The sequence below is a fragment of the Colobus angolensis genome, unplaced genomic scaffold, assembly GCF_000951035.1.
Source record: "Colobus angolensis palliatus isolate OR3802 unplaced genomic scaffold, Cang.pa_1.0 Scaffold78, whole genome shotgun sequence".
Taxonomy (NCBI): Eukaryota; Metazoa; Chordata; class Mammalia; order Primates; family Cercopithecidae; genus Colobus; species Colobus angolensis.
Window position 1 is genome coordinate 194,225 of NW_012121598.1, and position 10,838 is coordinate 205,062.

General features: G+C 50.9%; 2 protein-coding genes across 3 annotated transcripts in view; one reads left to right on the forward strand and one right to left on the reverse strand.

Moving 5' to 3' along the window:
• DUOXA1 (dual oxidase maturation factor 1) overlaps positions 1-5,436 on the reverse strand; it is a 13,242-nt gene extending 7,806 nt beyond the window's left edge. Inside the window, exons 1-3 of one of the 2 annotated variants that reach the window (XM_011928532.1) lie at positions 4,988-5,143; positions 4,564-4,668; positions 4,383-4,450 (exon numbers count right to left, since the gene is read on the reverse strand). The gene's annotated coding sequence lies outside the window, so the exon portion shown is untranslated. Of the gene's footprint in view, positions 1-4,382; positions 4,451-4,563; positions 4,669-4,987; positions 5,144-5,379 lie in introns of those variants that run through there. The other variant, XM_011928531.1, reaches the window with a different exon arrangement.
• Positions 5,437-5,518: 82 nt separating this feature from the next.
• LOC105502245 (dual oxidase 1-like) overlaps positions 5,519-10,838 on the forward strand; it is a 6,637-nt gene continuing 1,317 nt past the window's right edge. Inside the window, exons 1-5 of the mRNA XM_011928649.1 lie at positions 5,519-5,621; positions 7,434-7,540; positions 9,365-9,448; positions 9,645-9,809; positions 10,606-10,793. Coding sequence (XP_011784039.1) covers positions 7,483-7,540; positions 9,365-9,448; positions 9,645-9,809; positions 10,606-10,793 — 495 coding nt within the window. The 5' untranslated portion in view covers positions 5,519-5,621; positions 7,434-7,482. The remainder of the gene's footprint in view (positions 5,622-7,433; positions 7,541-9,364; positions 9,449-9,644; positions 9,810-10,605; positions 10,794-10,838) is intronic.

Below are 10,838 nucleotides of genomic sequence, written 5' to 3' on the forward strand. Positions count from 1 at the left end.
CAGGATGGTCTCGATCTCCTGACCTCGTGATCCGCCCGTCTCGGCCTCCCAAAGTGCTGGGATTACAGGCTTGAGCCACCGCGCCCGGCCGGTCCCTTCTAGTTCTAATGCTGGGATTCTCCTAATATGCTCTAGCTCCCAGCCTTCCTCTCTCCTTCTAAGCTGGCCACCTTCTTGTGCTGTCTGTGGGAGTAGCATGGTGTCAGTCAAAGAGACAGAAAGACAGTTTTAACTTCTAATCCTGTCTTTTGGGCAAGTGACTTAACCCCTGAGTGTCAGTTTTAACACGAACTTTTTTGCTTTTTCTTAACTACTCAAGTCTCCCATCCCTGAGGAATAGGCGTCTCTCTTTGCTCCTATTCTGCGAATCCATCCTCCTGGGCTCTAGCCATTCATGCCTGCCTTCTCCATCACCTTTATCATCCGTTGTTCCCCTTCCCTTCATACCGTCCCGCTTCTTTTTCTCTGCTGGCTCCTTCTCTCAAGGGTATACTGAAATTTTTCCCACCTTAAGAACACACAGAGAAAGAGCCTTCTCCCTTGATCTTCTTGGTCCCCTCCAGCTACCATCTTATTTTACTCTATTCCTGTCACAGCCAGGCTTTTGAAAAAAAAAAAACAGTGTATATTGGCATTTCCACTGCCTTATCTCTTCAACCTATCACAGTCTTGACTTTTCCTCCTCCCTGTCTTCTCCATCAGGTCACTAAGTGTTAAATCCAAGGGGCAGTTTTCACTTTTCATGCTTCTTGACCTCTCTGTGGTATTTGACACTGCAGACCATGTCCCCTTTCCTCAAACTTTACCTCCTTGCACTTCCATCACACCATGTTCTCCAGGGGCTCCTGCTTTTGGCCATCTCTTTGTGGCTCCTCTACTAGTTCTTTTTCCTCCCTGTTAAATGTTGATGCTCCCCAGGAATCTGTGGTGGCTCTCTTCTTTCAGCAGTATTCCCGATTCCCTGGGCAATCTCATCCATTCCCATGGCTGATGGTTCTCAAATGTCTTCAGGTAGCCCTCCTACCTGAGCTCCAAACTCAAAAGGGCCAATCACCCTGTGGACATTTTCACTTGGATGTTCCCTTGGTGCCTCAAATTTAACAGCCCCTCAAACGGAATTCATTGTCTCTGCCCTGTTTTTTATTCTATTGTCTTTGTATATTTGGCAACATCACCACTGGTCAATCAAATAAGCCAGACACCTGAACCATCTTACCTCCTAAATATTTCTTGAAACTATCCATGCATTTCCTTCCGTACTGCCTCTGCCCTAACCCAGGCTCATCCTCTCTTACCTGGTTCCAGAATCATTTTTTTTTTTTTGAGGCGGAGTCTCGTCGCCTGGGCTGGAGTGCAGTGGCCGGATCTCAGCTCACTGCAAGCTCCGCCTCCCGGATTTGCGCCATTCTCCTGCCTCAGCCTCCCGAGTAGCTGGGACTACAGGCGCCCGCCACCTCGCCCAGCTAGTTTTTGTATTTTTAGTAGAGACGAGGTTTCACCGTGTTAGCCAGGATGGTCTCGATCTCCTGACCTCATGATCCGCCCGTCTCGGCCTCCCAAAGTGCTGGGATTACAGGCTTGAGCCACCGCGCCCGGCCCAGAATCATTTTTTTCTAATAAGCAAATATAATCATTTCACTTCTCTGCTCTGGCTAAAATCTCATCTTCTTCCTATCCCATATAAAGTGATTTATAACCTGGTCCCACCTATATTCTCTCCATCTTTTGCCCAGCCTAATTTATAGCCATACTGAATGACTGGCCTCTCCCTGAATCTGACATGCTCTTTCAAGCCTTCAGTACCTTTGGATATGCTACTTCCTCTGCCTGGAATGCGCTCACTCTCTTGGCAAATGCCTTTTCACCCTTCAAGTCTCAGCTTGTGTTACCTCCTCTGTGAAGTTTCCTCTGATGCCGCTGGGCCAATGTAGAGGTTCCCACTTGGAACATTCTGATTGCATTTTGAACATGCCTTCATGATAACAATGATTACATTGTACTCTAATTGTCTGAACATCTGTCTCCCAATTAGACTGTAATTTCCTTGAGGGCAGAGATTTAATCTTTCCATCTTTGCATCCCCTGCATGTAGAGTATACTAATCAGTCTCTGGATCAAATGAATAAATATGAGTTCCTCTCCCCATAGGTGACTTCTTCTGATTTTGCACACAAGGGGGAGCTATGCTCCCTTATTGCCCTGTCCTATACTTGTAAGTCAGTATTAACTGAGTATCACCAATACAGAGCTAAGGACTACTGGGCACAAAGGGATTTGACTGTCAACTTTTAGTAATTTCTCAAAATTCTCAGAAAGCCTCTTCCAATAGTTAGAGTCTCCAAGACTAACAAAGACCCAGACACAAACTTTCATGTTTAATTGAATCAGAAACATACATCTCAATCTTAGCTGAAACGAGTAACTAAGAATTCATGAATTAAATTCTTTTATAAAATATGTGATAGTGGTATTTATTTTAAAGCAGATGTTCACTGACCTAAGAATTCTTTATTTCTGACATTTAGACTGAAGTTACTACATTTTTAAATAAAAGTCCATAGGAGGAAGGCCTATAAAACGTAAAATATGTTGGCTAATAAGATAGGAAGATAAAGTGAGGCTAACAGCAAGAACACGTGTTATATGCTGGAATTCAAAAAGGAGTATTTTTAACATATGTGAATAAGAGATAATATAATGTATTTTGGTCAGGTTTAAATATTATTCCTGCATTTATTTTAAAGGGAGGTTATAAAAAAATTTACAAGAATGTTTCATCTCTATTAACATATGCTTAAAATAAACACTAACAAAAGGCTTTTTGTATTTTAAGTATAGAAGAACAATGTTAACTTATTTCCAATTCTCCAAAATGTCATATTTAGGCCAGGAGTGGTGGCTCATGCTTATAATCCCAACACTTTGGGAGGCTGAGGCGGGTGGATCATGAGGTCAGGAGATTGAGACCACGGTGAAACCGCACCTCTATTTTAAAAAAATACAAAATGTCATATTTATTAAAGGTGACAGAAGCGAAAAGACCGTTGGTAAATGAAATTTGCCTTTCTGAATTTCTTCTTGTTCAGTTTCAAAATTTAGGTCCTCCTTTATTTGCACTGCCTAATTTAAAGTTAATTTTTCATGACCCTGACCCTAATTTGGTTTTCATTATTAAGCTAACAGGGCTTATGCATGAAGAGGTGGGAGTGAAATGAGAAGACCCCACACCCAGCAGTCCTGCTTTTCCTACAAGGCTTGTTTCCCTGGGGAACATCTTTCTTCCTGGCTTGTCAAGTAACGTCTGACAGTAGAATTAGTTTTAATGTGAGAAAATCTCATATCAATATTAACTTGACCCACTCTTCCCCTACCTCACCACCATGACTAGGATGTATGCACTGTGTACATTGATATAAATTATAAATAAGCAGACACAAGATAGTCAAACATACACCTACAAATTTAGATAAACAGAGACACAGACACAAAAACCACCCAGACTCTGTCATTCTCAGTAATATAGATACCTGTGTTACTTCATCAGAGGCCCGTGTGACAAAATTGGGATGCTTTCTCATGGGGCGGGGGGAGCTTCCCATACTTTAGGGTCCTCCTTTCTCACCTGGCCTAGGGAGGAGGAGGAACTATCCTCCCTTTCTGGGCTCCCTTTATGTACTGAAGACTTCATTATGCTCAATCTTGTTATAGACACAGTTACCCAGTCCTTACCTACCACAGGTTGAAGTGGAGTTCCTATGTGTGTATAAGGGGTGAGTAAAACATAAAGTTGCAATCTTTAAGAAAACTCAGCCTAGAACAACCTCCAGCCTTCATCATTCAAAGTTATGTGCTAGTGTCCTGTGGCCTCTCTTGTAGCCTGACAGGACTTTCTTCTTGAAGTTACCCCCTGCCCCCTCCCCCATCTGCTGGAACCCATAGAGTAAGAGCCACTAATTCTCTACAAGTGGGGAGTGGGTGACATGGCTGGAGTTGCCAAGACCTCTGATTGGTAATGCACAGCTACTGCAATGTGATGCTTTTTTCTCTGAGTGGGGTAGACTCCATTAAACGTTTACAGCTGTGGTTAGCTACCGGGACCCCCGTCAGGAACTGATGTCCTAGACTTTCCTCTTCAAGGAAAGGGTCTGTATGTGTGTATCTGTGTATGAATGTATATGTGTGTTGTTGCACAAAAGTAGGAGTTAAGTGTAGAAATGGAACAAGATCTGAAAAGTGGATTGAATGTGGCTAAGGAATTCGAGGGTGCAGAATTATGCAAGCCAAACTATCCAGACTCGAGTTAAACTGGGATGATGATTCGATGTATATCTTTGTGGCACTTATGGCCTTAAGAGGTTTTCCTTGCCTCCCCAGTTTCTTACCAAACTCTCTCTTTGAAGAACTCCCACTTGATCTGAACTTGGTCTCGATGAAAGCAGGAAGTGTAGCCCTAGGTGCCAGGGTGGGAGCAAGCACTTCAAGACCCCCTCCAAAATCACCTGGACCGCACAGAGCTAAGCAGCCGCATGCCCCACCACCCACATCCGGACCACTGCTCCCTACCTTCGCCTCTGTGTGTGGCTGCCTGCGCCTCTCACCCTCTCCCGTGGAACCTCACTCGAAGCGCCCCCAGGGATGTGAGTAAAGAGGGAACCAGGTCCCGACGTTCTGTGAACAAACACGCGACCTTACTCTCAGTGGGGGCTCCTGTCCGACCTCCAATCCTCTCCTAACTCACGTAAGGACCGGCTGTGACCGGACAAACCGGGTCTGGGGTGCTTCCAGCCACTCTTCAACACTCCCAAACTTCTCAGACTGCACCGAGGCTCTGCGGCGCCGCCTCCCTCTCCCGGCCTAGTACAGAACAGGCTGGGTTCGCCAGGACGCTGGCGCCAGGGTCTGCCAGCTCCGCAGCAGTCCCTCCAATGCCCCTCCTCCTCTGCGCCCCCCACCCATACGCAGCAATCCCAGCAGCTCCAGCGCAAACCTAGAGATGCAGTTCCGGGTCTCGCGGGGCGCGGGCGCGGCTCGCAGGGCGGTGGGACCCCCGAGATCTCACGAGGATCCCCGGAGGGACACGTGACCCCAGGCTCTTAGAGGGGTTTGGGTCGGATGGGTGACTTGCTTTGACGCCTGGCCTGGTCTGTGGGCGGCAGGTGATCTATGGTCTTGGACTTGGAGCCCAGACCCGACGGTGTCGAGAGGATTTGAGGAGAGTCTCCCCTCCCCACACCCTCTCCGCCTCCCACCCTCTCCCCAGCCGCGTGGGACTTGTGAAGGCGGACTTGCTTTTTTCGCCGCCCACACAACCGCACTAGCGGGACTTTCAGCACCGACGGAATGTCTCTACCTGCGCCCCGCGAGCCCTCGCCGTCTCACCTCGCGCGCTACGGTCCCCTGGAAGCACCTCCGCGGGTTCCCCGGCGCCAGCCTCCATCCCGCCTCACTGAGCCCCGCCCCATGGCTGAGCCGGGCCGCGCCGTCGCTTCCTCACCCCCAGCCCCGCCCGTCCCGGCGCAGAGTTGGAGAGGCACCGGACGAGAGAGGGCTCCGCGGGCCCAGCTGGGAGCCAGGCCGGAGCCAAGTTGCAGTCCCGGGCTCCGGTGACGCCGTGGCCGCAGGTCAGATCGGGGAGGGTTTTCCCGGCTCGTGGGCCTGGGCGCTCCAGGGGAGGGAGCTCCAAGGGCAGGGTGGGTGGGGGAGCCGCCGCTCCTCCTTATGGAAGGAAGGGGAATGCTAGCCCCTTGCGCCTCCGATCTTAAGGCTAAAACGGGCCCTGTTAGGGCCTGTCCTCTGCCCAATCAAGGTTTCCAGAGACCGCGTTCTTTGGGACCTGGGAATGTTGGGTGGCCTAGTTTGCCTGGGCCTACGGGTTCTTCTCCTGGCACCAGCACAACATACCAGGGAAGGAGCTTTGGGCTTTAGGATCCAAGCTTTCCCCCTCAGCCCTCCCTTGGGACCGAGATGGCCTTGAACCATCTTCCTCCCACCTCAGGGCCACCAGGGTCACCACTCTAGGGCTTCAGGCTGGAAAAGCGGCCATGTGGGGCAAGAACAGGCAGGCCTGTGTTCTCTCTCTGGTTCTGCCGCTGGCTCTGCCTGGGGCTTCACTGCCCTGTCCTGGGGTTGTGCCTTCCTGTCAAGGTTGTTGAGAAGTTACTGCCCCATCGTTGTGTAAATCATTAAGGGCAACCCACCCACAAGGAGTGGTGATTAAGCATGTCCACCTTCTTCTTCAGCTCATCCCCACACAGCGTGGTCTGAAAGCCCATTTCATGCCCTTAAGGGCTGAGTGGTACATTAGCGTTGGGGCCCAGGATCCTGAAGACATGGTGGCGGGGCCCGGGGGTGGGGGGTTAAGGATATCTTGGAATCAGGGAAGGACCGCTGTGGCTACTTCAGTATATCCAGCTTTACAGTTTCAACCATCCAGAGCCCAGCTCTTCACTCACTGTTAAAAGGCCAGCACCTGGACAGAGTCTGTGAAATGCAGCAGGTGATACTGAGCTTTCCAGTTATGGCAGGGCCTAGGTTTTTTCATTTAATAGGAGATGGAGTAGGGATGAGGTCACTCCCTGGGTTCTCTTCTCTAGACAACCCATCCAGGAACCCTGATGTTTGGCTGGGGATGAGGCTTTCCCTGAGCTCCTTTCTTCCTCTGTCCTATCCCCAATCTCCAGGTTGCCTTTAGGAGGTCTTCACTGGCTTTAGGTACTCCTTGCTCCACTCAGGAGTCCCAGCCTGAGTCCTCTGCTGCCTCTGTTTCCCTGCTGACTGTGGGCAGAGAGAGAGAGCAGGAAGCTTGCACTAAATACATGAGCACCTGGTAGAGCATCCCTTCTGGATCCAACCAGAGGAGCCAAGCTCTCGCCTACCCTCTCTATATCACATTTGCACACCTGTCACTTTTTGTGCTTTGAATTCAACCTCATTCTCACATCTGATTCTGGCAACCACGCTGAGAAGTAAACAGTTCAGGCATATTTGCTCCCATAGCTGGAAGAGGAAACCAAGGATCAGATTGGAGAAGTGATTTATCTAAGATCCCACAGTGGACTGGGAGCAGCACTGAGACCTCAGCCTAGTCTCCCAACCAGGGCTTTGTACAAGGAACACACTCTGTGGAGTGCTGGGCCAAAGCAGGGTTTTCCAACTAATCTTAGAAGATAAAGTCCATGAAGGTATGTACCAGGGATTTCTGTTTGTTTTGTTCATCATTTAATCTCCAGTGTCTGTGTCAGTTGCTGGTTTGTAGTGGTGCTCATGAAGTATTTGCTGAATGAATTAAAGAATTTTGGGAAAGAGTGAGTCCCTTGAACTTTGCTACCTACTGTGACCTTGGCCCAGCCCCAGGCCTTGATTCACAGAGGCCTACAGAGTCCTTGACCTGATTCTTCTGAGTAGCTGGGGCTCATTCTCTGTCCTTTTTCTAGGGTCTCCATTTTGGGACATTCTAATCCCTGAGCCCCTATTATTTTCATCATGGTCTTCTGCCTGGCTCTAGCATGGACACTTCTGGTTGGGGCATGGACCCCTGTGGGTGAGTACAGATTGGAGGAGAAGCATGGTTAGGAGCAGAGGAACCCAGCATCCCCTGGGCTCCCCAAGGACAAGATCTGTGTGATATTCATCTGTATCCTTAGTCTCTAGCTGACACAGTGCCCTGCAAGTGAGAGTTGCCCATTTCTAGCTGTTGAAGAAATGGATGGATAATGGAATGAAAATTATCCCCAAATACACAGACTTAGGAAGCCTTCAGCTGCTGTCAGCACTTCCTATTTTATTTTTACAATTTGGGGGTCCTTTCTCTCTCCTCTGCCTTCTCTTGTTTTCCATAAAGTGAAGGCCTCTGACTCAAAATAGGAAAAGATTGATTAGACACACAAGACAATAAAGGATCTTGGGATCAGATTGGACCCAAAGCTGAAAGGGAGTCATCAATATTTTTAAACATTATGATCAGAAACAAAAGCAATGTCTTCCACAAGAGTTTCATGTTGCTGCCTTCAGTGGACAGTTTCTTGCTGGAATCTGAGGCTGCTCTCTGTAGTCCGGATCTCTGTGGAGGGAAGTGGGCTTACAGTGCCACAAGTTAAATTTAAAAGATCAAGTCTCTGATCACTGGGGATGGGAGATGCAAAAGCAGAAAGAAGAGAAAACCTGTAGAAGGATCTGTCCTGGCTGGAGGTAACAGGATGGTGACACCTTCCCTACAACTTCTCCCTTGCCGGAGCTGCTCACCTCCACATTCCTTCCAGCCCTCTTCTTTCCTTGGCTCCCTCAGCTCTCACCTCTTATCCCCAAGAGGCACTTTCCCTGTACTGTCCTGCAAAGGCTCGCTCCTTTATGTGCCACAGGTTCATTTTATTTTAGAGATCACATGTGTGGCCCTGCCCAAAGTCTTGGACCCTTAGCTGGGTTCTTTGCTCAAGCATAAGGCCCTAAGTCATGTTCCCCCCTAACTCTCTGCTGAGTGAGTGTGCGAATGTGTGTGTCTGTTCTCTGAGGTGAGCAGAGAGGAAGCCCCAGGCCTATAGACTCCTAGTTTGGGGGAAAGAATCAGGCCGGCCATCTGATCTACTGATCAGAAAGATCCCTGCTCCATCCCCGATTCCATGATCCATTCTGGATCTTCCCTCTATCCCTCATTCCTTAGTTCTTTCCCCAGCAGCTGAGTGCTCCCTCCTGGACCCTCATTTTGGAGAGTAGGACAGGATCAAGAGGAGGAATTGTATGGGGAACAAGATGCCCCAGAGAAGGGGCAAAGTCATCCATCTCACCAGTCCAGTCCCTGGTCCTGCCCAAGAAACTGGGGAAAAAAGCAGTAGCAACACCACACCCCTGCCCTGGGCTCTGCTCAGCCAGAGGGGACTAGTCCCCTTACCACACTGACCCTGCCCAGGGATGGGTCACAGAATGGCATGTCCTTCTCGGGTATGGAGTGTGGCTAGCTCTTGCTCTGCGTGGTGTCTTAGGGCTGGGGATGGATTCTGTCCTGTTGTGTCCCCTCAGGGAACTGAAGTCTGAGGGGAGTAAAGTCCTCTGCATCCTACTGCCCACCGCCACTGCTCTCCTCCAGCCCCCTCTCCCTCTCTGAGGCCATCTGTCAGCACACACTGCTCCCTGCTCCACTACTTTTTTACTCCCTGCCATGTCTCCCCCACTGAGCAGCTTAAAGATCTGGCTTGAGTTTGGACACACTTTGCCCTGGTTTTTCCCTCTGTACCCTACCTCTCACATCCACTCCAAGTGTCCACTTTCTGCTGCTCCAAGTGCCAGGCTCACAGCACCCATCTCTGGCAGGCCTGCCTGTCCTCTCATGCACTGACTTGCCCAGCTGTCCCTTCCCTCCACTCTCACACAGGAGCTCAGAACCCCATTTCGTGGGAGGTGCAGCGATTTGATGGGTGGTACAACAACCTCATGGAGCACAGATGGGGCAGCAAAGGTAAGTGAGAGCCAAGTAGGGACAGAACCCCAGGGCCAGGGGGGTACTGCTGCTGCGAGGCAAGAGCTGGCAAGCACCGGCAAAGGCCATCCATTTCCAAGGTTTTAGGATCCATGACATGGAGGGAAGCCTGGGACAGAGGGGGTCTAGAATGCCCCCTGAAGATTCATCCTTATCCTTACCACTCCTGCCCCAGGCTCCCGGCTGCAGCGCCTGGTCCCAGCCAGCTATGCAGATGGTGTGTACCAGGCCTTGGGAGAACCCCACCTGCCCAATCCCCGAGACCTTAGCAACACCATCTCTAGGGGCCCTGCAGGGCTGGCCTCCCTGCGAAACCGCACAGTGTTGGCGGTCTTCTTTGGTGAGAACTTCAACCTCTGGGGGAAGGAAGCCAGTGGGGTTGGCTGGACACCTCTGCATGTGAAGAGGGGTCAAAGGATAAGAGACAAGTGACGGAGAGCCTGAGGGATGAGGGTGAGAGGTGGAGGAGGCAGTGGAGTATGGTAGAGGTAGAAGCAGGTGGAGGGAGGATCCATGCTGAAGTGAACTCTGGTTGGGGAGGCAGAAATCTGCCCCACGCAGAAAGATGAGGGGTGGGGTTAGGGAAAAGGGGCATCCCTCCGTGTTGGGTTGTTGGTAGGGGTAAGAGGGTGGCAGAGATAGAAACATGAAAATAATCTGGGAGGGACTCCCCGTGGGACCCTGTTCTTAGGCATTGCCCTATGGCTTCTAGGACAGGCTCAGGGCAGGGTTCTGATTCTGGCAGAGTGGACTGAGGGGAAGTCAAAGTGGGGGTGCCAGGGTGGCTTGACCCCGGTGACTGAGGGTTGGTGGCTGGCCCATCAGGAATGCCTAGTTCCTGCAGCGTGTTGGAGCTGGTGCTGCCAGCCCCTTTACCTAGGCACACTCACAGGGCACCTCCCAGTTACCAAGGAGAAAGCCAAACTGTCAAGGACAACAGCTTGGAGCAGGTGTAGGCACAGAAGGGCAGAAGAGACACAGGACTGGGAGGGAGTGCCTGAGGTCAAGGCTTGGACTTGCCCATAAGGGCTGCTGAGTCTTTTGAAGCTTCAGGGGAGGGAAGGAGGCTGGATACCTAGGGTAGGAGGCAAAGTGGCCCTCGGCTGGCCCTAGCACCCCCTCCTGCATTGCCGCAGGCTATCACCTGCTCTCGGACCTGGTGAGCGTGGAAACGCCCGGCTGCCCCGCCGAGTTCCTCAACATCCGCATCCCACCCGGAGACCCCGTGTTCGACCCGGACCAGCGTGGGGACGTGGTGCTGCCCTTCCAGAGGAGCCGCTGGGACCCCGACACCGGACAGAGCCCCAGCAACCCCCGAGACCTGGTGAGAGGCGCGGAAGGCGGCGGGAAGGGGCCGCACCCCAGCCTC